At 36.6% G+C, this 25000-nt stretch overlaps 1 protein-coding gene and 1 long non-coding RNA gene across 3 annotated transcripts in view; one reads left to right on the top strand and one right to left on the bottom strand.

The window, feature by feature from the left end:
- Window positions 1-25000, top strand: part of LOC136847386 (uncharacterized) — a 508750-nt gene that overhangs the window by 282613 nt on the left and 201137 nt on the right. The window contains exon 2 of one of the 2 annotated variants that reach the window (XM_067119021.1): window positions 13395-15034. The exons of the other annotated variant lie outside the window; for it this stretch is intronic. Within the exon in view, the coding sequence (XP_066975122.1) occupies window positions 14945-15034 (90 nt within the window). The 5' untranslated portion in view covers window positions 13395-14944. The remainder of the gene's footprint in view (window positions 1-13394; window positions 15035-25000) is intronic. 2 annotated transcript variants of the gene reach the window in all.
- LOC136847387 (uncharacterized) overlaps window positions 1-25000 on the bottom strand; it is a 482601-nt gene that overhangs the window by 257469 nt on the left and 200132 nt on the right. The window lies entirely within an intron of this gene.

Below are 25000 nucleotides of genomic sequence, written 5' to 3'. Positions count from 1 at the left end.
TAATGATAAAAAAATTTTAATTAGTTATTTCAGTCTTATCTTTTACATAAAAATTGTCATTCTCTCTTTCCAAATTCCTTATCCATCTTGCTTAACTTGGTCCTGAATTAAATACAATCTCTCTATCTCTTTCTCTCTTCCTCCCTCTCTCTCTCTTAGTCTTTGTACGTTTCCATCTCCACCTGTTCACCTGCGTCTCTGAGTAATGAGGGTACGTACCCCATACGAAGGGAACAAAGTAACAAACAAATTAGGCTATCGAACGGTTGAGGGGAGATTAATATCCTCCGGGCAAAAAGGGCATCGACCAAGAGTGCTCACGCACCTCAATTTCAAAATTCTGCTTTGGGAAAGTTCGAGATCGTTGTTTGGAAAGGAATAGGAAATAAAGAGAGAGAGAGAGAGAGAGAGAGAGAGAGAGAGAGAGAGAGAGAGAGAGAGAGAGAGAGAATTATATCCACCGTGATACCGAGATTTTTTTTAAGTCTTTAATATTAACTGACATCGACTAACATTCTGTATTTCACTATGTGCATTCTAAAGCTTTTTAATTCATTACTTTACCGTATAACGTTACCTTCACTTTTGCCGTTTAACTATCAACATTTTTATTTTAGATGATACTATAAATCATCAATTACCGGCTACATGCAAACTTTACATGCATGTAACTCATCAATTCGTGTACTGTGTGATACATTTTCCAATTACTAAATCCTTCTGTATTGGCAGAAAATAAAGGGAAATTCGCCCTCTTTGCTCACTGAATGCAAGAATAACGGCATTATACCAGCAGTTCTATTTGGTGCCGCTGCAGTTTTATTACGGTAACCTGAGTGGAATGTGCCAAGTTTCTTTAAATTTTAAAGGATGTCTGAAAATGTCACGAGCCTGAGTCTATCGATTTTGAAAGCAACACACACTCTTACTTCATATCTAAATGTTTATTTCACGACGAAAAAAAAAAAAAAAAAATACAGACCGGCCACGTTCATAAACTTCAAAAATTACTGGGAGGGACTTACTACCCTCCTGATAGTCAAGGTCTATTGAATCGAGACATAAATCTGTTGATGTCATAACAGGAAATCATTCTATAGCTCCTGTGTGGTAACTTCAGACAACATGAACTAGGAATCGGAATATAAAATTTAGGCCCAAGACCAAAAGCTGGGACCTAAGAGGTCCTTCAGCGCTGAAAATGATGTTAAAATAATTGTTAGGGATGGGCTGAAAGTAAGAAGAAGAAAGAGAATATGAACATAGGTATAATAAAAGGAATGAAAGGGGTTGCAGCTATGGGCCGAGGGGACACTGCAAAGAACCATAGGTAATGCCTACAGTGCACCGCGTGAGATGCATTGACGGTACTATCCCCCTACTGAAGATAAAATGTACTTGGGAAGTCTGAATTACAGTCTGATAAAATAACCGCACTACCGGACCAAAATCTAGTTATGACATCAAAACTGCACATCACTGACATACTTCAGGAACTTAGTCCCCAATGATTTAAAACTTAAAAAAAAAAACAAATTACAACCAATAAAAGTTTGGAATACCATTCTAATATCAGAGCCGAGACATCTCTGATTGCAGTGAAACAATTTCAGCGTTTCCAACTCCTACATCTTAAAACATTTTTCTGGTTGAAATTTTGAAATACCGTTTGATGATGAAACATCAGTTTCAGATTAATGGCCTCTGGTGTTTTTTATTCAGTAATTATCTGGTCTGCATTAAACCTCTAACATGCAGCTCTGAATCTAAAAATATTTTGTATAAGAGCATGACGACTTTAATCCTTTTGTCTTTATTCTATACTGCCTTTGGAGGTTTTATTGAATTGTAATTACAAGCTGACGTTGAATAACCTTGTCTGCTGCCTCATTTTTCCCCCAGCTGGCATGAAACTGGCATTAAAATGAGAATTTCCCTTCACTTATTTCGTGTTCGAAAGAACTCACAGAACACTTTAATCTTAACTACATTCCCGTTACCGAAGACTACTCTAATTCTCCATGCCATTCATTCAGTATGTAAACTTGAGAAACTTAGTCTATGTCACAAACTTTCTGTGATATGGAACCCTAAGGGCACTGCAGCTTATGGACTCTGTATAACACCCCCACTCTCTCCATGCGGGCAAATCAGGACTAATTAAATTCATTCAAGTGTAATAACTTGAGAGGCCAGTCAGAAACTTGGTATGTTTCAAATGACTTATCACACAGCTGGTTTGAAACTAACAGTTATGAATGTAATACTCTAAAAAAAGATTTCGATACACTCTTTAGATTTTGAAAAGCACTACTACTACTACTACTACTACTACTACTACTACTACTACTACTACTACTATCAATGCTACCGTTAGTGAACGACCAATTGACGACCGCAAAATATTTCAATATGTTAACATCCTCAAAACAATTAAAATATTAGCTGAAAAACTTGCCAGATTCACTTGATTACTATTAATTTAGGTAACTTACTGGCTACCCAAACCAACAAGGATCACAATATTTCAGCTAAATAACTGTGGCAGTAATATTCCATCAAATAACATTTTTGGGGGGAAGTTGAAACAATCCAGAAGGCTGTAACGTAATTATTTAACCACAATCATCTAATCGGTTTTGTAATTATGATCTGTAAAAATAATTTCAGTGCATTAACTAGAGATGCAACATGCCCTTGAACTACAGAAAATTTGTGGATAGAGAAACTGCATTTAAAATATTTATTCTTTTTCTGCAACAGTGTTCTCATGACTTTTCAGGATTCACATATCATTTCAGACTTGTAACATACTTAGAAACCACGATAACAAAGCTCATACAATTTCGCACAAATATCTACCTACAACATCCTACAGAAGCGCCTGTCGATATTGAAAGTAACATTTCTCAAGCTACGTTGCAAAATAGTATGCACGTAAGTCAACTGAAAATGAAAGTTTGCAAAACGTTCTGGGAATCATGAGCAGTGGCATTCCTTAATTTCAGCCAATGCAAAACCATTTTATTACGCCCTCTCATCAACCAGAGGGCGCGTTCATTTTGGCTCTAGTAATATAGTAACGCAAGCAGATACGAATGTCTGAATGCCATAGTGTCGGAATTCAATTCTCATGAACGTGGGATCGAGTCCACACTCTTCCAAAGATATAATTTTTAAAATATTTCCTTTGGGGAAATTAGGTTATCAAATAAGGAACCTATCCGAACGGTTCAAGCACGATGTTTGGAATTTATGAGGTAATTATATATATATATATATATATATATATATATATATATATATATATATATATATATATATATATATATATATATATATATATATATATATATATATATATATATATATTTACAAATATTAAGCCACAAATATCATTTAATGCAATTCCCCCTTGGGTGTACGTTTTTCCTGAAGTACAGTAGGTAGAATAGATAGCTTAACATTTGAGAATATGAAATGTCACAAAAATATATATATATATATATATATATATATATATATATATATATATATATATATATATAGATATATATACAGATATACATACAGATATACATACAGATATATACATATATACATATATATACATATATATACATACATATATATGTGTGTATATGTATATATATACATACACATACATACATATATATATATATACACACATGCCTGGTAGAGCATACTATTTTTGCAACTTCACCATCAGGCTGAAATTGTGTCAAAATGTCAGCCTGTTGATGAGGTTATATGCCTCGAAAGGCTTGCAAAATAATACTGCCTTGGTAATACTATTCATTATCAACCTAAAATTTCCAAGCTGTCCTATTACTGAGACTATATATATACATATATATAAATATATATCTATATATATATATATTATTTATATATATATATACATACATATATATAAATATATATACATATATGTATAAGGGTGTGTGTATACATATAAATATATATAATGGCAATTAATTTTACAAATTAACGACACAGATATTAATTCTTTATGATCAATGTTATTAATGACTTACGCGTAATAAATTTAATGTCTTGTTCGGTTTAGTGTTTATAATTTTATACATTCAACTTTGGCTTTTTCTAATCATATGTATCGTTCATCAAGCAGTGAATTCAAAGATATTTAATACAAAAGTGAGGTCAAGGGCAAGGGCCCTTCAGGGGTACGAAATTCCCTTGCTCCCTTACGTATTGACTGGATTTTCACTCCCACTCATCGCACAAATGTTTCTTTTCTTCTACATCTCATCAATTCATGCTCATTATCAGGTCTGCCAATGTATACTACCAAGTAAAGGATTGATTCGACTTTTTTGACATGTGACAGAGAATTTAAACTCTCTGACTAATCTAATTTGTGATTTACAGTATTTACAAAATCTAAAATCAATTATTCTTCGATTCTTCAAATGACTAGTGGATTCTTAAAATGTGACAGTTTACAGAACAGTTAAGTATTGAAGGAGAATAAGGAGTAAAACAAAAACCTCTTGTAGATGACATTGTAAAAATAAGAAAAAAAGTGTGTGAATTACACCTAAACTCTAGACTGAACGGTCTTCTTGGAAATCAATTAAAATGTTGATTCAAGTGTGAGTATATGGTGTACAAATTACATCTCATTTAGCGTTATGTGACAGTAAACAATGACGACTATGTACTATTCCCGTTCATTCTAATTTTCCTTTCACAAAACAAGGGATTATTAACTAATCTAAGTTTTAACATGGGGACGGAATATTTATTAGGAAACATTAAAAATTTATTTTTGACATGTTGCATTATGGGACTGTAAACAATTATGATTATTCCTGCTCTCAAATTTAAATTTTTTCTGAAAAAAATAAACCATGGGATTAATAACTAATCTAAGTTTTAACATGGGGACGGAATATTTATTAGGAAACATTAAAAATTTATTTTTGACGTGTTGCATTAGGGGACTGTGAACAACGACGACTATTCCTGCTCTCAAATTTAAATTTTTCCTGAAAAAACTAAGGGATTAACAACTGATAAATTCTAACATGGAGACGGAACATTTATTCTGAAACATTACATTTTTACTTTTGAAGTTTTGTATTATGGGACAGTAATCAAAGATTACTATTCCCCTTAAAATGCGTTCAAATATTCCAATGGATCAATAACTAATCTAAGACTGAACATTTATTAGGAAACATTATAAATTGACTTTTGACGATTTAAAGAGAAACTGCGACACACCATTGGATTAATAACCAATCTAAACTTTTAAAAACGGAAAATGGGACATTTACTGACGAACATTAAAACCATACATTTGCCATTTCAAGAGAAATACCGACTGTAGAAGGTGCATTTGCACCGGAGTAGACCACAAAACACATGACAAAAAAAAAAAAAAAAAAAAATTTCTTTATTCTAACATCCCGCTACTTTCAGCTTCTAAACACACCTCATTCTCCACTGGTCACCGAGACACATACGAAAACAAAACGCTCCCCACAAGGCAATGGAGAGCGACACAGACGAACATCCAGAACTCGCGAGTCCTACCTCAACGAGTAGCGACTCCACCACAGAACAAAATCCACTCGAGCAGGTAACAGACGGCAGCAGCCTTCGATCACACAACAAATAGGTCACGTACTGAACGTCACTTCTACTTGTTCCTCTTCTCCTCCCGTGTGTGTGAAGCAAAGAGCGCAACAATTCAATGGTGATAATTACTGGCACTTCACTAGTCAGATCACCCGATAGGCTGGAAGGGTCTATTTGAAAAGCAAGTAGGACCGAATGGAGTGACAGACCGGAAGAGGGGCTTATTGGCCCCCTTCAAATACTCGTTTTCAATGTCGTTGGTACGCACAAACACACATACAAGCACATACGTGTGTAACAGAGCTCCAAAGGCACTGTGGCACTATATAACGTGTAATATTCTTTTGCAGAAGAGGATGGTGAAAAGGGACTCTCACAAGGTTCTGTCTTGATGAAACAAGCGAAATCTTGTTTTGTTTACTTCGCTTCGTCCATTCATGCGGAGAATATTACAAATCCAGCTACACATGCATATATGTACGTAGGTTGGAAGGTGTGTATATACATATGCGTGTGTAGGTACATGCACATTTATATCATACATAATCGCGTGTAGGTACATGCACATTTATATATTCAATGGTTTTATATGTAACAAATTACATGTTTTATATGTAACACAATACATGTTTTATATGTAACACAATACATGTTTTATATGTAACACAATACATGTTTTATATGTAACACAATACACGTTTTATATGTAACACAAGACATGTTTTATATGTAACACAGTACACGTTTTATATGTAACACAATACACGTTTTATCTGTAACACAATACACGTTCAAATGCAAGTTTATTGTCGATGGCTACAAATAGATTTTCTTAGACGCTTTTCCAATATAGAGCACAGATTAAAACAAACAATGAAAGCACAGGTTAAACACTTTAATGAGGCACAGAACCAAAGCAATAATGCAGCTTATTCAAACAGTAGCAATTTTAGTCGTTAAAAATTTATGAGAATGAAAAATCTAATGTGAAAATGAAATTGTCGACATGTAGTCATTTTGCATAATGTATGAAATCTTTTAAATCTTCACCTTTGAGAAAACCTGACTGAAGATCTGAAGATAAAATCTATATGACCAATGCCTATTCTAGCTCTAATCAATCAATCTTCATCGATCTTCGCGTAAAAGAGGATTGGGGATGATGGACGTATATCCTTAGGGGTTAAAGAAAAGTGCTTGGACAAAGAGGTGATGGGTGGTGAATTCTTTATTTAATGAGCTAAAGAAGGCATTGTCATCGTCGTCCATCCAAAGGTTTTTGGAGGATAAATGATTAGCGGGATGGACAGGCGAGGTAATGCCAGCAAGACAAAATCATGAAGACGTTCTCTTCATCCTCCTCCAATCGTGGAAAGTACAAAGAGGACTGATAAGAAGGTGTGTTTGGATCCCATGTGATATAAAAAGCTCACTGAAATAACCTTCAAATGGATATGCCCCATTCGTTCTTAGCCATTTCATTTCTCCCTACACCCAACCCTTCTTTCTTCTGGCCTCTCTCTCTCTCTCTCTCTCTCTCTCACATGAAGACAGGGACATGTTTGCTCCCAGTGTATACCAGACAGTGCGATTTGTTCCTGACACAACAAGTCTTCCTTTTCCCAGATACAATCATTCTTCGCCATTTCAGTTCCGGCAATTTAAATGGCAGTGTGTGTGTATAGGGGGTTCAACGCACTACTGATGAGCCTTCTGCACAGGTGTAAGGAGTAGATGATGTTGTTGAATATTTTGCATATGTGGTTCATTCACGATTCAGCAGTTAGAATAATCAAATAATACATATGTATATGAGTATGTATATCATGTTTATACACACACACACACACACACACACATATATATATATATATATATATATATATATATATATATATATATATATATATATATATATATATATATATATATATATATATATATATATATATATATATATATATATATATATATATATATATATATCCTCAATCAGTACCGTATCATCTACAAACATCAATCATTTCACACTCCATTCATAACCCATCTTCTCGTCCCCAACTTAACACACCTACACGTACTGTCCTTTCTCTGACTTGCAGCAACACTCCAGCCATAAAAATATTAAATAGTCCTATTTTTACACCAAACCAGTCACTCTTCCCGCCTACAACCTCTAACACATATTTATATATATGCATGCACACACACACTAAATATATATATATATATATATATATATATATATATATATATATATATATATATATATTGTGTGTATATATATATATATATATATATATATATAAAATGAGACTGTGAAATATTTTCTGTTAAAACAGAGTTCAGTCAAATATAAGGAAGCCCATATAGACGCCAAATTCTGGAAAATAAAGGCTATATTTCAGAGACCAAACTGTCTCTCTCCTCAGGCAAATAGTGAATGAGAAAGAGTTACATAAAAGCGGTATTTATACCAGAAGATCCATCGGTCAATCGTTAAGTCACTCCAGTTGACAGTTTCTCTTTAATCTTCTTAATCACTGGTTGGAGGACGATTTTATCTATAATATCTGAATCCCACGCACCTCTTGAAAGATTCATGGTGTTTCTTTGTTCAATCAAAGCCGATTCCACCATCTGGCTTTTGAACCGACAACTACTGCTATAAATCGTGCGAGACATATTCCAGTTTGTTCTGTGGTTATGGTTATTTATGTGGTTAAAAATAGCTGAGCTCTGTTGTCCATACCTAACTGAACGTTAATGCTGTATTAATCTTTGATGGAGTGACTGTCTGTGAAGCCGATATAAGATTGGTCACAGTCGAGGCAAGGGATTTCGTAAACACCATGAACCTTTCAAGAGGTGCGTGGGATTCAGATATTATAGATAAAATCTTCCTCCAACCAGCGATTAAGAAGATTAAAGAGAAATTGTCAACTGGAGTGACTTAACGGACGACTGATGGATCTTCTGGTATAAATACTGCTTTTCTGTAACTTTTTCTCATTCACTATTTGCCTGAGGAGAGAGACAGTTTGGTCTCTGAAATATGGCCTTTATTTTCCACATTTTGGTGCTTGTATGGGCTCCCTTACATTATATATATATATATATATATATATATATGTATATATGTTTGTGTGTGTGGATATATTAAGCATGTGTTAGATCTTGTAGGCCAGAAGAGTGACTGCTATGGTGTAAAAATAAGACTACTTAATATTTTTTTTGGATGGAGTGTTACTACAAGTCAAGAGACTGAAGAGCACGTGTAGATGCTACATTGGGGATATGAAGGTGGATCATGAATGGAGTGTGAAATGACTGATTTTTGTAGATGATACTGTACTGATTGAGGATAGTGAAGAGAAACTGCAGAGATCAACGAAAAAGTCTGAAAGTGATTGCAAGAGGAGAAACTTGATAGAGAAAGTATAAGATTTTGGTGAGAGAATGGAAGGGAAGTATAAGATTTTGGGAGAAAAGCAGGAAGACGCAGCAGTGAAGGTAATCATAAGATTTTGGTGAGAGAATGGAAGGAAGAAGTATAAGATTTTGAGTGAGAGAATGGAAGGGAAGTATAAGATTTTGGTGAGAGAATGGAAGGGAAGTATAAGATTTTGGTGAGAGTGGAAGGGAGAGAATGGAAGGGAAGGTATAAGATTTTTGAGAGAATGGAAGGGAGTATAAGAGAATGGAAGGAAGTATAAGATTTTGTATAAGTGTGAGAGAGAATGGAAGAATGGAAGGAAGTATAAGATTTTGGTGAGAGAATGGAAGATTTTGGGGAAGTATAAGATTTTGTATAAGAATGGAAGGAAGCAAGATAAGATTTTTGAGAGAGAATGGAAGTGAAGTATAAGATTTTGGTGAGAGAATGGATTTTGGTGAGAGAATGGAAGGGAAGTATAAGATTTTTTGGAAGGAAGTATAAGATTTTGGTGAGAGAATGGAGGAAAGTATAAGATTTTGGGAGAAGTATAAGATTTTTGTATAAGATTTTGAGAATGGAAGAAGTATAAGATTTTGGTGAGAGAATGGAAGGGAAGTATAAGATTTTGATTTTGAGAGAATGGAAGAGTATAAATGGAATGGAATGGAAGGAAGTATAAGATTTTGGTGAGAGAATGGAAGGGAAGTATAAGATTTTGGTGAGAGAATGGAAGGGAAGTATAAGATTTTGGTGAGAGAAGAATGGAAGTGAGAGAATGGAAGGGAAGTATAAGATTTTGGTGAGAGAATGGAATTTTGGTGAGGAAGTATAAGATTTTGTGAGAGAATGCATAAGATTTTGGTGAGAGAATGGAAGGAAGTATAAGATTTTTGAGAATGGAAGGGAGAATGGAAGGGAAGTATAAGATTTTGGTGAGAGAATGGAAGGGAAGTATAAGATTTTGGTGAGAGAATGGAAGGGAAGTATAAGATTTTGGTGAGAGAATGGAAGGGAAGTATAAGATTTTGGTGAGAGAATGGAAGGGAAGAGAATGGAATGGAAGGAAGTATAAGATTTTTGAGAGAATGAGAGAATGAGAATGGAAAGGAAGAAGATTTTGGTGAGAGAATGGAAGGGTATAAGATTTTGGTGAGAGAATGGAAGGGAAGCATAAGATTTTGGTGAGAGAATGGAATTTTGGGAAGAATGGAATAAGCACAAGATTTTGGTGAGAGAATGGAAGGGAAGTATAAGATTTTGGTGAGAGAATGGAAGGGAAGCATAAGATTTTGGTGAGAGAATGGAAGGGAAGCATAAGATTTTGGTGAGAGAATGGAAGGGAAGCATAAGATTTTGGTGAGAGAATGGAAGGGAAGCATAAGATTTTGGTGAGAGAATGGAAGGGAAGTATAAGATTTTGGTGAGAGAATGGAAGGGAAGTATAAGATTTTGGTGAGAGAATGGAAGGGAAGTATAAGATTTTGGTGAGAGAATGGAAGGGAAGTATAAGATTTTGGTGAGAGAATGGAAGGGAAGTATAAGATTTTGGTGAGAGAATGGAAGGGAAGTATAAGATTTTGGTGAGAGAATGGAAGGGAAGCATAAGATTTTTATGATGTGTGTTTGGTGGTTAATATTTCAGTTGACGGAGGGATGAAAGAAGGCGTGAATCACAGTAGGTGAAGAAAAAAAGGTAACATGATGTTTGCTTAAGATCGGGAGGAAACTTGGAGAGTCGTTGGAAGTCAAGGTTTGAATGTATCCTTCGACTGAATCAATTCCCATCTATGGAAGTGAAGTGTGAACGCTGAATGTGAATGAAAGAAAGAAGCTGAATGCTATGGAGATGAATTGTTAACCTAGTATTTGTGCTGTAAGAAGAAATGAAATGGTGAGAAATGTGGAGATTCGCAAGAGTATTTCAAGGGTTAGTATGAGGAATAGGATTGACCTCTGCTTTCAGGTGGTTAATTACCTGATGGTAGGATGGTGACAAGAGTATACAATTCGAAAGTGTTGGGAGGAAGGCGACGAGGAATACCTAGAAAGGGATGCATAGATAACTTTGAAAGATTTATTAGAGAGGAGGAGTCTTAATATCCAGGAAGCGTGAGAGTGAGCGCAAGACAGATGTGTGGCAGGTTATGAAGCGGTTGCTGCCGTGGAAGTTTCCTGAGCAGGGGGTTCATCCACGGTTCAGCAGTTTGCGAGTGAAAAGTGGCAGCGTTCACTGCCCCTTCTGTTCTTGGGAACTAAAGCCAGATAAGAGAAGCAGCTTTACGTTGACGAAAGAAGAGAAAACAAATAACATTGGTCTATGAATTATGTAGCTGTTAGTTAATCGACTGAGAACACTGCTACCAGGTGAAAGAAAGGCACTGAGAAGCAACACTGCTCCAACAAGACTTGCTGAGAACTTTACCTTTCTCTATCCATCCACCAAATGTTTCCTGGACAGACCAACATGCACCATCCCCTACCACTCGCTCTCTAAAAATTAAGCATTTAACCCATTTCAAAAACGAAATTCCATTTCCAACACACGTGAAACTTCTAAGATACGTAGCTCAAGAAGTCCTTCCTCTAACCTCACACTTGGAACAAAACATATCACGCTACCTTGATTGTCCTCCCACCTGACACGAGATTCTGTCCGGCTATTCTCAGAACATTCCCGAATATCCCCATTTCCGCCCTCGACTGCTTCCGAGGGTCGCAAATCTGGCAGCCCATTACCAACCCATACACTTATTCGTCAGACACATTCCCCCTTTGATTTCCTTGGTCTTTCAGTAGTAACCCTTTAATCTCCATGAAATGACACAAAGCCAGAGCCATCTACCATCTTGCTCTGGTCCCTTAAAAATATTTTTAATATCCTTCATATTTCTTTTTACTCTTCTTTTAAACTGCCAATCCTTTAGTAAAGTCAAGTGACAACTTACCTAGTTCTTCTCTGAGTTATCCAACGACCATAAAAAACAACTCCAAATTTTCTTTTTATTTTAATGGTCACATAAAACATAAGCACTCACAAACGCGTGTGTGCTCAAACATGCACATAAGTGAACACAAACAAAGACACACACATATGTATATATTATATATATGTATAAAATGTGGTTATCATCAGACTCAAAAGGTATTCACGTGTGCTTACGTGGATATGCAAATACCCTTCCCAAACTCTCTGATCCTTTCCACACTCAAAAAAAATAATAATAAAAAAAAAGTGTCGTGGTAGACATTTATCATTTTAATACAGGTTCATGCTGCTGACTCTAGCCTGAATTTAGCAATGTCATGGCGTTATCAAGTCAGCCTAGGGAGACAAGTGTAATACCAGTGAAAGAGAGATTGAAAATGACGTTATTCGTCATGAATTAAGTTACCACACAAAATATAAAACATACAAGTTCTGAGGATTTTATGGTTCGAAAAATGGTTGTCGAAACAATGCAATTCTTTTTACTGAAAACATATTAAACACAAAACCAACAAGACGCCCACATGCATAGAAATATCATCTAATCTTTGAGACCACTTGGCTCTGAAGAACACAAAGGCACGACCCACGTTCAGACACGCCTCAGCAATGATTACAATTCCCTCATGAGGATCCTCGTGAATCATTTACGCAAGAAATTCGCAACGCACTATTTCCATCCTCCTCCTCCTCCTCCTCCTCCTCCTCCTCCTCCTCCTCCCCTCCTCCTCCTCCTCCTCCTCCCAGGGGAGAGACACTGGAATTCACCGAAGGCCACATATACACATACCATCAGATACAAAGGGAGATTCTTCTTCATAATGTGTTTGTGCATCGACTTTTGTATGAGGAGAAACAGGTGTAAGGATGAGTAAAAATACTCCGTTAATTACATCACAGCAGGAGGTCTTTTTCATTCCAATGTTTCGTCGAAAATAGACTTAGGTTACGCACTGTCTATACCAGGTATTCACCTTGTGAATTATCCTTAATGACCTAAAAACGACAAATCTGAACCAGGTACTAAAATTGTAAAATTTACTCAAGTAATTTCCTATGCAAAATATATTCCCATGACAAAAAAAAAAACTTGAAGAAAATAAGTTTTATTAAAATCTATCAATTCTGTATTACTGTGAATAGTACATTAGAAATTTGTGCGCACCGTAAGGTCAGCTTAACAGCTTGAAATGCAGTACTTTATCAAACGCCAGCTGAGTAGTTATATAAAAATTAAGTGAATTAAACCAGAAAAAAAGCTTTTAAAAAAGTCTTACATGGATGGCAAACTCTCACTGGTAAAAAGTTTAATCTAACGCAAAGTGTCTTCTTCCCTTCCAGTTCATGAAACACAAGACTTGTATTGTAGTGCTTTATCGAATCAAGTGCCTATTGGTGATAATGCAAATGCTTTCGTTTGGTATCGGTTTAAGTAGGAATTAAGTTCAAGTACGCAGTAAGGTCGCTTGCGCTGGCTTTGTTTCTCTGGCATATCTACCGTAAGAAAAACAGTGCGGTACTGAGAAGACCCGCACTTTCAGATATACTCCGGATGCCTTTGAACCGAGTACAAAACTAGTAGCTATCGGCTTCGACGTCTGATTTCTAAATAAAGCGACTTCCAATCACTACTGCTAATAATATTAATAAAAACAGTAAAAATAATCGCATAATCGGGACACGCTCAGGAGGCTTTAAATTAAAAAGAAGCAAAATTAGGCCTGAAAAGGGACTTTTATATGCCTTCAAGTTGTCCCCTGTGATTTCAAAAAGAATTTAACTCACTGCCCCCAAGAACACAAGAGCACCGGAAAGAGGATTTAACTTGGACACTCAATACTTGACGAAAGAACCTTGCAAAACACACACACACACACACACACACACACACACAACCACGTCAAAGAAGAGCCAGTGCTTAACAGACCTTTCCAGAGAAAGAGAGAAGAGCCATTCAAAACCTCCACTCGACGTCAAGAGTCAAAACCGAAAGTAAAAAACGGCATACGGCGCGTTCATAACGTCCCGCTCACGCGACGGATAACGGATATCACAAAGAGCGGTCTCATGCAAGCGAACGTAAAACTAAGAGAACGCAGCTGTCTTAATCGGCCAGGGTGTCATATCTATATTTCCGACCACAGTGGATATCATGTAGTCGCTACGATGAATCGGGTGAACATATAGAAAAGACCGAGCTCCCTTCGAGGACTAATGGAACATTTGGCTCCCCTTCAGAACTGCAAATAAAATTCACGATTCAAGAAAACACTTTTCTAAGAATAATTTTGAATAAGACTGTCCACATGGATCTACTTCATAGAGTGAGTGACACGAAGGAAAACGCTGAATTACTATAACCTAACTAGCAATAATAAAAAAGCACAAACATAAAAATAGCAACAAAATAGGAGCTAAAGGATATTACACAACAGGCAAATAAAAGTAAAACCTTGCACTGAACAGAAAAGTTATTAAAACTTTACATATGAGTTCGGCTGAAATAAATATCGGGAATTCGAGAGAGAAATCTATTCAGGCATCCATAGAATTACTTTGTTTGAAAACTAAAAAGTTGAAATCAAAATCGAAAACTGATATATAACTGAAAACTAAAACAGACACTGGTTTTATTAACATATCTGACGTAAAATAAATATAACGTGACCATATAACAACAACGAAAGAGGAAAATACTTATAAAATGCAAGGGTAAATATAAAGAAAAGTTGACGCAAGTATACGAAAGAGGAATACTGCATACGTAACAGGAAAAAATACATATATATAACGTAAAGTGAAATCAAATAAGTGCAGATTAAAACACTTAGGACATTTAAACGGAAAAGTATTAATATTCATTTACAAAGCAAGCAAAATACCCAGACAAGATGGCAGGTGTTTTGGGTACCTTCATGAGGCACTCCAGGGCCAGGTCCGAGCTTCAGAGAAAGAGGGAGGCGCTGAAGGCTGAAAGAGAGGTAAGTGGAACTTCTGAATAGCAACCCCCAGCCCCCAACCCCATAACCCCCGGCTTTCCAGGACTCCCTATTAGAGATAGAATACGGCCCCCCACCACCGTCAACCCCAGCATCCTTCCAATAAATAGAATAGACCCCCTTATTAAACCCCAACAGACTTAGACTTCAACCGCTAGTCCTCCAACAGACCTAGGCTCTCTCTCTCTCTCTCTCTCTCTCTCTCTCTCTCTCTCTCTCTCTCTCTCTCTCTCTCTCTCTCTCTCTCTCTCTCCTTTTTTTGGTTCGCAAGATTTTTCCCGTTTTCCAAAAGATTTTTTTTCTTATTCTGCTTTTTATCTTCCTTTGATTATTTTTTAAATCTTAGTTTGTTCCAACGATCGTTTGTCTACTCTTTGTTCTCTTGACTTGATACCCCCGTCCTAACTTTAAACATTTTCCCAATTTTTCCTTTTTTCTCATCTTCCGGTGCCTCTCCTCTCACTCCAAACTTTCGTCGTCCTCTCTGCTGTTCTTCAGTTATTCAGTTTTTTAGCTTCAGTTTTTTAGCTTCATCTTCCCTCACCTTTTTTTTTTTTTTACTTCCAGTTCTTACGTCCACGCTTCTTTTGTGTGTTCCCTCCCCGCTATCAAACCAGTATGGTTTTCGTCGAAAATGGTTTCTTCGAAAATTTTCTTAATTAGTTTTAATACTGTTTTTAGTAACAATAATGCTATTTTTATCATATAATAGCATGCATTGATAAGAGATTTTTTTAATACACATTACAAATTTTTTAATTAAAATTCCTAAAATCCATATTTCATGAACTTTTAAGATGACACGCTAAAGTTACCCTGATTGAAATGAAGTGCGTAGACAGAAGTCATTTCCTTCATTTCCAAAACGACATGCAGGAATGCGCAGATTAATGAAATTTCCTGTATTTTACAGGAGGCGCGGACTGTAGCCATTTCCTGTATTTTACAGGAATGTGCAGACTGAAGATATTTCCCGTATTTTATAAAAGTACAGGAAATGCGCAGACTGAAGCCATTTCCTATATTCATTAGACACAATGCAGCAATGCGCAAACTTATGTCAGTTCCTGCATTTCTAAAACGAAATGCAGGGATGCGCAGGCTCAAGACATTTCCTGTACTCATAAAACAAAATGCATGGATGCAAAGATTGGTGTCAAATCCTCTATTTATAAAACGAATTTCAGGAATGCGCAGACTGATGTCATTTCCTCTATTTACACAATGAAATTCACGAATGAGCAGACCGAAGCCATTCTTGTATTTTACAGGAGTGCGCGGCTATGGATATTTCCCGTAATTTACAGGAATGTACAGACTGAAGCCATTCCTGTATTCGAAAAACGAAATACAGGAATGCACAAACTGAAGTAAGTTCCTGCATTAATAAAACAAAATGCTGGAATGCGCAGACTGGAGCCATTTCCTAAAATTATAAAATTAAATGCAGGAATGCAGAAATTTAAGTAATTTCTTTTGTTTATAACAAAATACTGGAATGCGCAGATTAAAACCATTCCCTGTATATATTTATAGAAATGCGCATGCTGAAGCCCTTGCCAGTATTCAGAAAGCGGAATGCACGAATGCGCAGAACCAGCATTCAGCGCCTTTGTAATTTCAAGCAGTTTCGTTTCCATTGTTTTACACTATTACTGCTTTAATAACCACTGCTGCTTTTGTTGTATTGCCGTTGTTGTAGCAGTTATAATATCTACAACCTAGCAATTATAATATCTACAACTAGCAATTATAATCTCTACAACGACAACAAGGACAAAAACAGGTATTGAGAAAACTACAGCAATATTCAATTCCCTCGTAATTTTTGGTAATTCAATGTCCATTGCTTTACAAAACAGCTACTACTATTACAGAACCTGCTGCTGCGATTACTGCTATTGCATCAGCAATACGAACAGCAAAGGCAACAATCTCATTACCCCTGTAAACGTCCACAACAGCAAATACTCATCATGCGACCCCTTTTACAACCGACCAATGAAAGCAACGCGGGGGAAAGCACGAGCTCAACGCCCAGAATACTATTTATCGGAAAGCAAAAGTCATTTTAATAACGGCAAACCCAAAAATAGGGTGGGCGGGAGAGTGCATACACTGGTCATGCTTCTTTTCAATTAAATCCCAGCAAATAACAACTCGAGGTCAATGCTTCCTTGTTATGGCACCACTGAATGTCATCAACGCATATTGCAACCCTTGATTGCCTGCAATTTTATTACACCCTGCATCAAGTGTAGCCGTGCTTGCAATCACGACGAATGCACTGTTTGCTCTTTCAGCAACCATGCACCGCCGTGCAATATTCAACGTGAATTGTCATCGAACACTGGCGATCCAGAGGTAGATATTTCAGTTCGATACTTTCATATCACGTACATGGCCTTTTTTTTTTTACGCTTTCTCTTCACAGTAAAAATTGCATATACAGTATTGCCAAGGTAATGATCGAAATCGAGACAACTAGTTCCCAAATTACTGCCTTAATTTTTTTTTTTTTTTACTTTTCCTCACTTCTCATCAATCACTGCATTAGCTCTTGAGCCCCACTGTGACACCGCCGCTGGCACCAGAAGCCCACGTCGCTATTTTGTAGCTTCCCAATTTGCTATCATCGATCATTTGCAACTTTAGCTCACTTTCCATCACACTCATTTGGTTCTTAGGGGTCCAATGTAGTTCAGTGCCGCTCGCACCAGATACCCACTTCAGTGCTGAATGCTATCTCGACTTAGTCATTATGGGTATCTTCAAAATTCAGTTCGTGGTTGGTAGTTGGTTGCCTTAGATTAGGTCGGCAAGGTTCCTTACCCAAAGGCATCATGTAAGTAGGGTAAGGAGTGAAAGGTAATCAAAGGCTCGGTGTGGAACTCTGGGTTTGGTCCAACCACTAGTTGCTGAAGTCTATCAATCGTCGCTCTGGCATAGTACTTTCCGTTATCAACCGCTAAAAATCCTGAGGGTCATGTCTTTTGAGAATTTATGAAATATCATAACTGCGGCGGACAGGACATGAACGTTTTTATGACAACAGTCATTTTCACGATAGGGACAATGAAAAAAAAAACAGCTTCAGGGTCTTCTGGAAGTAGAAGAAAAAAGCTTGTCTAAATTGAATGAACTTACCCAACAATACTTGAGGCTTATACTAGCAAGTATCCATCACTTTCATGATGCGATAAATAAAGCTTCACCAAAAGGCTGAAGATTTAAAAAGTGGCACTTCGGGAGGTATCCAAAGAGTAATTACATTTCCCGAAGTGCCATCCAAAGAGTAATTACATATCTTTGAGGATCGTTAAAGGAAGACTAACAACGACAAACACTTTATGTGATAAGATGGATGTGGAGAGAATGAAAACAACGGGTTTGTGTAGTGCATAAATCTGTAGCACTGGAAAGAGGACAGGAAGACCTACGGAGTGAGAAATAAATGGAGCGAAAAAGGTACTAGGACAAAAATGCTTAAATAATTTTGTAAATGAAAGTGGGTACAAGACAGAGGTAAATGAAACAATGTCGATGAACTGTTCAAAAGGTTCAGTCTTATGAACTGTTCATAAGACTTCTGAAACAGTTCAGTTTATTTGTTATCCACAGGGAGTTCTTCCTCGATGAGGCCGTAAAAATACCAAATGATACCGACCTTCCTCTTGGTTTTTTTTTCCCCTCACGCCAACACCGCCCCCCCCCACCATTAGGAGAAACAGCCCAGTGTTAGAAAAATCATATGGAGAAATAAATATGGTTTAATCATGCGCCTTAATCCTTTTTGGAAGGAATGCCGCCAGACGGCTCAGCCCTCTGGTTTCTCATCAAATCTCTTGGGGTGAAAGATGCTAGCCCCCATATCTGAAATTCGATTCGTCATCTCCTTAGCTAATTCCCTAGTCGGGGTCGCTGTTTTTGATAAGCCTCCTCCAGCTGTTTCTATCTTAACGGTTTATTTCATAATTGGTTTTGGCAGATGTTTTACAGACGGACTCCAACACTTCCTATTCATCAGGGGTTGGGACCGCACAGAGTTAGGCTGGTTTGTCCCAACAGTGGCTACGTTACATGGAAACAACTAATACGCAAATATAAACTGAGTAACTTGGCAAAAACTTTTAGAAACATAAATCCACCCGTACCAAAAGATCTGAATCTGCAAAAACCCTTTGAACAGCAATAGGGCGTGATAAAGAGCCCCTTTTTGTGATTATAAAGGTTATGTAATAATTTCATGGCCCATCTTTTCAGAGGCAGGCCTATCGCTCCCTTGGGGATCAGCTCCTTTCTGTTTCCTCCCCCTTCCCTTTTATTGTTTTATCCGAAACTGGGCTAGATAAAGGCATACACACACACACACCTTCCAATTTCATCAGGAAGACTAAGGTGAAAGAGAAAAATCAGATTACTGAAGACTGGCATAAGCACAGTTCTTTATTTCCTAGCTTGAATGACCGCAGGACGGACATGAATGAACAATTAAAAGCTGCATTAGACACCAGCTTACAAATGCCTGTATCTTTTCAAAAGCAATAAAAACAAAAATATAATTGGCTTTTCTTGACTGCATCATGAACACCCTAAAAATTATAGTTTCTATAGCTGAAGTAAGCTTATGTTCTTTGTTAATTTTCCTACGTTTCAAGACTGATTCCTAAATTCTATAAAGCGTATAGAAGTGTCTATAGGAATAAATGAGGTTTTATAGTCATTACCTCTACAAAAGCGAGGTTCTCACTGAGAGGAAGCATGCTTGTTCTCGTTTGATTCTGATAACATTCCCTTTGCCAAGGGGCGAGTCTAACATTTCATTCGGAGTTAGGCTCCTCTACCTTACCTCATGCCGTTATATTTTTCTCCATCAGACCTGGGCCAGTTCAAGGTTTAGACTATAGACCCAGCAGCCTACACAGCTAAAAATTTCATGTTACTTTTTTCAGTCCATTGTTTCCAGTGCTTACCAATCCCCCTCTCACTTCGACCGCTTTTGACTCTGCAAAGAACAAACTTATTCCTCTTTTTCTTCCTTATCTTCCCTTTCGAAAAGGTCATTCTTTTTGGCTGTTTTCCTCACAATTTCAGTCTGATAAACAAACAGGCTTATAAGTCTAACAATTCATTTAAAAAAAAAAATGGCAGCTACATACATCAAGAGGAGTGAATATCCTGACCTGACATTTCTAATAAACTGTAGTTTTAGTTACCGGATGGCGACGAATTATCAGTCTATTATACAAAGTGACAAATGGTTATTTGCCTAAAAGCACGATGAGTTCGATCCAAGATGCAGAGTTGCATTTATTTCTGGTGATAGAAATTCTTTCTACCGGATTCAATAAGGCTCAATCGTAGAATAAGTCTAATCTCTGACTAGGAGAGCTGTTAATCACAGTGGGTAAAACTTAAAACTAAAATATCAACTCTCACTTGTTCCCCTTGATACTTGGTTCCTAAAACATCTAATTGATTGAATTGAATATAGAATTTAGGCCAAAGGCCAAGCACTGGGACCTATGAGGACATTCAGCGCTGAAACGGAAATTGACAGTAAAAGGTTGTAAAGGTGTAACTGGAGGAAAACATCGCAGTTGCTCTATGAATCAATTGTTAGGAGAGGGTAGAAAGTAGGATGGAAGAAAGAGCATATGACAGGAGGTACAGTAAAAGGAACGAAAAGGGTTGCAGCTAGGGGCCGGAGGCACGCTACAAAGAACCTTAAGTAATGCCTACAGGGCACTGCATGAGGTGCACTGACGCTAAAACATCTAGAATCTCTCGGCTTCTTGATAATGAAATTAATACATGAATAATTAATAAGTGCAACATATAGGAATTCCAAGCAGAGATGAGAAATCTGAACCTACAAAGACGCAATTCAAAGATGGTCTGAGGGAAAGACTGGTTGATTTACTTATAGTTCTCAGACAGAGTGACATCTAGTGTTAATGGACGACAGAATACACTATGTTGGTGCAGTGCTTGAATTATTTGCTCAAGGTGTACGTTTCCTTAGATCATTTTAAGATGAAAATATATCTAGCGCCTTAATTAATAAAAAAATAGTATTAAGCACTTAACTTTTTTGTCTAAGATCAGGAACACTTTCGTATTATTACGAATGGTTTTGGGAATATGGTAACGTCACGGAAGCACACAAGGTAAGTTAGAAAAATCTTCAAGTGTTTTCTTGCTTTCTTGTTTTGTACTCTTTCGCATATATAAGGCACAAATACTTATCATAGCTGCAGATGTATACTAGAGCCTGCATGAACTCTTACAATAATGTTTGTTTATAGTAACATTTTCACACTAAAAAGGGATACATATCCGAATGCATAATACACCGACAAATTTTTCGTGGTACAAACTGGCTGGAAACTTGCACCGCTTCCACTGCCGTTACCTCTTCCTTGCATGAGTATTACCGTAGGTAGTTTAATGTACCGTGGTGCCTTTGGTGCTCTGTTACACACGTTGTGTATGTAACTGTGTATATAAATGCGTATTATAGATACATTCACCACAGGCCTTTTCACATATAGAGGGGGTGGTGACAAAAAGGCAGTTTCTTCCGATTGCAAACACGTTTTACAGGGATGAGATTGCTAGCCCTGTGCCCTATTCTTGACGCCCAACTGAATACGGTACCCATTCATAACTGGGTTGATTGGTGGGCGGCAGGCCAACTAAAGACACAGACCTTATAGAGTGTGAGCCCAGAGCTCTCCCACTGAATGAGTACCCACAGTACATACATGGAATCAACAGTCCCCATTCACCACAAGAATTTATTTAGTTTAATAGCCACAATGACATCTTGACGTCTCAATTTCCTCAAATTTTGGATACACTTACCCTTGCAAGCCTCGAATCCATATGACTAAATAATGAAGTTCTTTTTTTACATAATGGGATTCGAGCCGATTGCACGACGGAAAGAATGAGGTTACCTTTTAGTTCTTCACGTTACAAAAAAAGTGAGCTACGGTAATTTCATTCCCAATAGCATTCATGGGTTCCAATCTTATCACGGAAGGAAAGAACTTTCTCATTTAGTTCAGGGTAAAAAAGGGTTTCAGTGGATTACATGTAAAAAGGATTATATATATACAGTGATTACATATACATACATGTATAATAAAATCCATTTAAATATTTACCAAAATCAAAGCTAAAAAAAATTAAAGCGTAACAAAAAGGCAAACAAAAAGAGAAATTATTTCCAAGCAAACTGCTCAAGAATGCGACGAAAATGTACTGACAGCAGTATAACACTAAACAAAACACCCATTCTCTAACTAAGCACATGGAAAACACTATATTAACAAGTAAAAAATGCGCCGAAGAAACTTCGGCGCAATCGAGTTTTCTGTACATCGTATAATCAAGGCCACCGAAAATAGATCTATCTTTCGGTGGTCTCGGTATAATGCTGTATGAGCTGCAGCCCATGAAACTTTAACCGCGGGCCGGTGGTGGCCTGTCCTATATCGTTACCAGATGCACGTTTAAGGCTAACTTTAACCCTAAATACAATTAAAACTACTGAGGATAGAGGGCTGCAATTTGCTATGTTTGATGATTGAAGGGTGGATGATCAACATACCAATTTGCTGCCCTCTAGCCTCAGTAGTTTTTAAGATCTGAGGGCAGACGGACAGACAAAGCCGGCACAATAGTTTTCTTTTACAGAATACTAAAACTAACAGCAAGCAAAGAAAGAGAACTGAAAGCATCATACACCAGTGGATGCCAATGAAGACAGGGCCATCTGGGAAAAATTACCAAAAATTATATGGAGATATGAACGAACTTGTTCAAGATACGAGGAAGTTAGGCCACCTCTCAACAAAATGCTGTGAATGATATTATGCTACTGCAGCAGTAATAGTTAATATTAAACATTCTCATTTAATCATCCACAAAATTAAATATCGGTTTGCTAGCGTTTGCAACATCCACCTGACCTACTCCCGAAAAAGAAAATATCAGGAATAAAAAATGTATATACAAGTTTTCTGCAAATGATTGCGGAATCATGTGGTGCAGTTAAAGTTGAAAAATTAACTTCGGTGTAAACAACACAAGTTATCTAACATTCAACCAAAGCTACATAAGTGTGGCATTACGGTAATAAAAGTTATGTTGACCGAGTTGACATTAAAAATGTTTCCATAGAATTACCGTTTTATTTAATAATTTTACAGGAATTTACAAGCATCATAATTACTTCTTAGGACACTTCTGTTTTATATATATATATATATATATATATATATATATATATATATATATATATATATATATATATATATAATAAAAATACATATATATATATATTATTTATATAATATATATATATTATATATATATATATATATATATATATATATATATATATATATATATATATATATTTGTAATTTTTATACAATGATACACGTATGCTGAGAAGTTGCAACAATAAATGCCATCAAAACGGCGCATCTAATATGGTACTTCAAAGCACTTAACAAACAAACCTTTAAGTATAAATGACTACAGTTTTCTTGGGTATGTCATTTACTCGAGACCTTCATTTTAGCAATATGCCCAACTATTTCGCAGCACAGAAAGCCCTTCCGAATCATCTGATCAAAGATTATTCCTTTACAAGTAACAATTATAAGTTGATCAGTTGTCATATTCTCCAGGAAAGCTTTTCTACGAAATATCAGTTCATAATATGGAAAAGTATAAAGAACTATATCTATAGGCTTGGATAACGCTAAAAATAAATAAACAAATAAATCTATAAAGGGGAGAATCCTTTGATTGGAGGTGCTCTCTTATCCAAGGGGATTCGGAACCCAAGCTGAGGAGAATATCAATAGATGAACGGGGTTCTTATCGTGAGGAAAGACTTTCACTGTTAGCAACGTTTCATCTTCGGCAAATAAAAATTATTACTGGACCTACTAAAAAGACAGTAAATGGTGATGCAAATGGTATACAAAATTTAGGCCAACGGTCGAGCACTGGGACCCATGAGGTCATTAAGGGCTGAAAGCGAAATTGAGAGGAAAGGGTTTTAAAGGTGTAACAGGAGGGAAACCTCGCAGTTGCACTATGAAACAACTGATAGGAGAAGGTGGAAAGAAAGATGGAAAAAAAAGAGAATATGAACGGGGGTACAGTAAAAGGAATGAAAGGGGTTGCAGCTAGTAGCCTATAATACACCGAGTGAGGTGCATTGACGGCACTAATCACACCCACCCACCCCCAAACCGGGAAGAGAGACAGCAACTGAGAAAATATTTGGAATGGCACCATTTTATAACTTGAACCATTCGTAAAGAAACAGCGAAACAATAATATGTATATATATATATATATATATATATATATATATATATATATATATATATATATATATATATATATATATATATATATATATATATATATATATATATATATATATACTATATAAAGTCTATCAGCGCGGATGATCGAATGGCGTAAGGTATAACTCAAAACACAATTATAAAGAAACAAGTAAAAAATGCGCCGAAATTCTGTACAGCGTATAATTAAGGCCACCGAAAATAGATCTAGCTTTCGGTGGTCTCGGTGTAATGCTGTATGAGCCGCGGCCCATGAAACTCTCAGCCGGCCGTGGTGGCCTGTGTTGTTGCGTTGCCAGAAGCACGGTCATGGCTAACTTTAACCTTAAATAAAATAAAAACTACTAAGGATAGAGGGCTGCAATCTGTTATGTTTGATGATTGGAGGGTGGATGATCATCATACCAACTTGCAGCCCTCTAGCCTCAGTAGTTTTTAAGATCTGAGGTCGGACAGAAAAAGTGCGGACGGACAGACAAAGCCGGCACAACAGTTTTCTTTTCAGAGAACTAAAAGCACAACAATAACCTTTACTATATAAAGATAATGA

Source organism: Macrobrachium rosenbergii, chromosome 16 (genome assembly GCF_040412425.1).
Source record: "Macrobrachium rosenbergii isolate ZJJX-2024 chromosome 16, ASM4041242v1, whole genome shotgun sequence".
In the NCBI taxonomy this organism is placed as follows: Eukaryota; Metazoa; Arthropoda; class Malacostraca; order Decapoda; family Palaemonidae; genus Macrobrachium; species Macrobrachium rosenbergii.
This window is presented reverse-complemented; position numbering and strand designations above follow the sequence as displayed.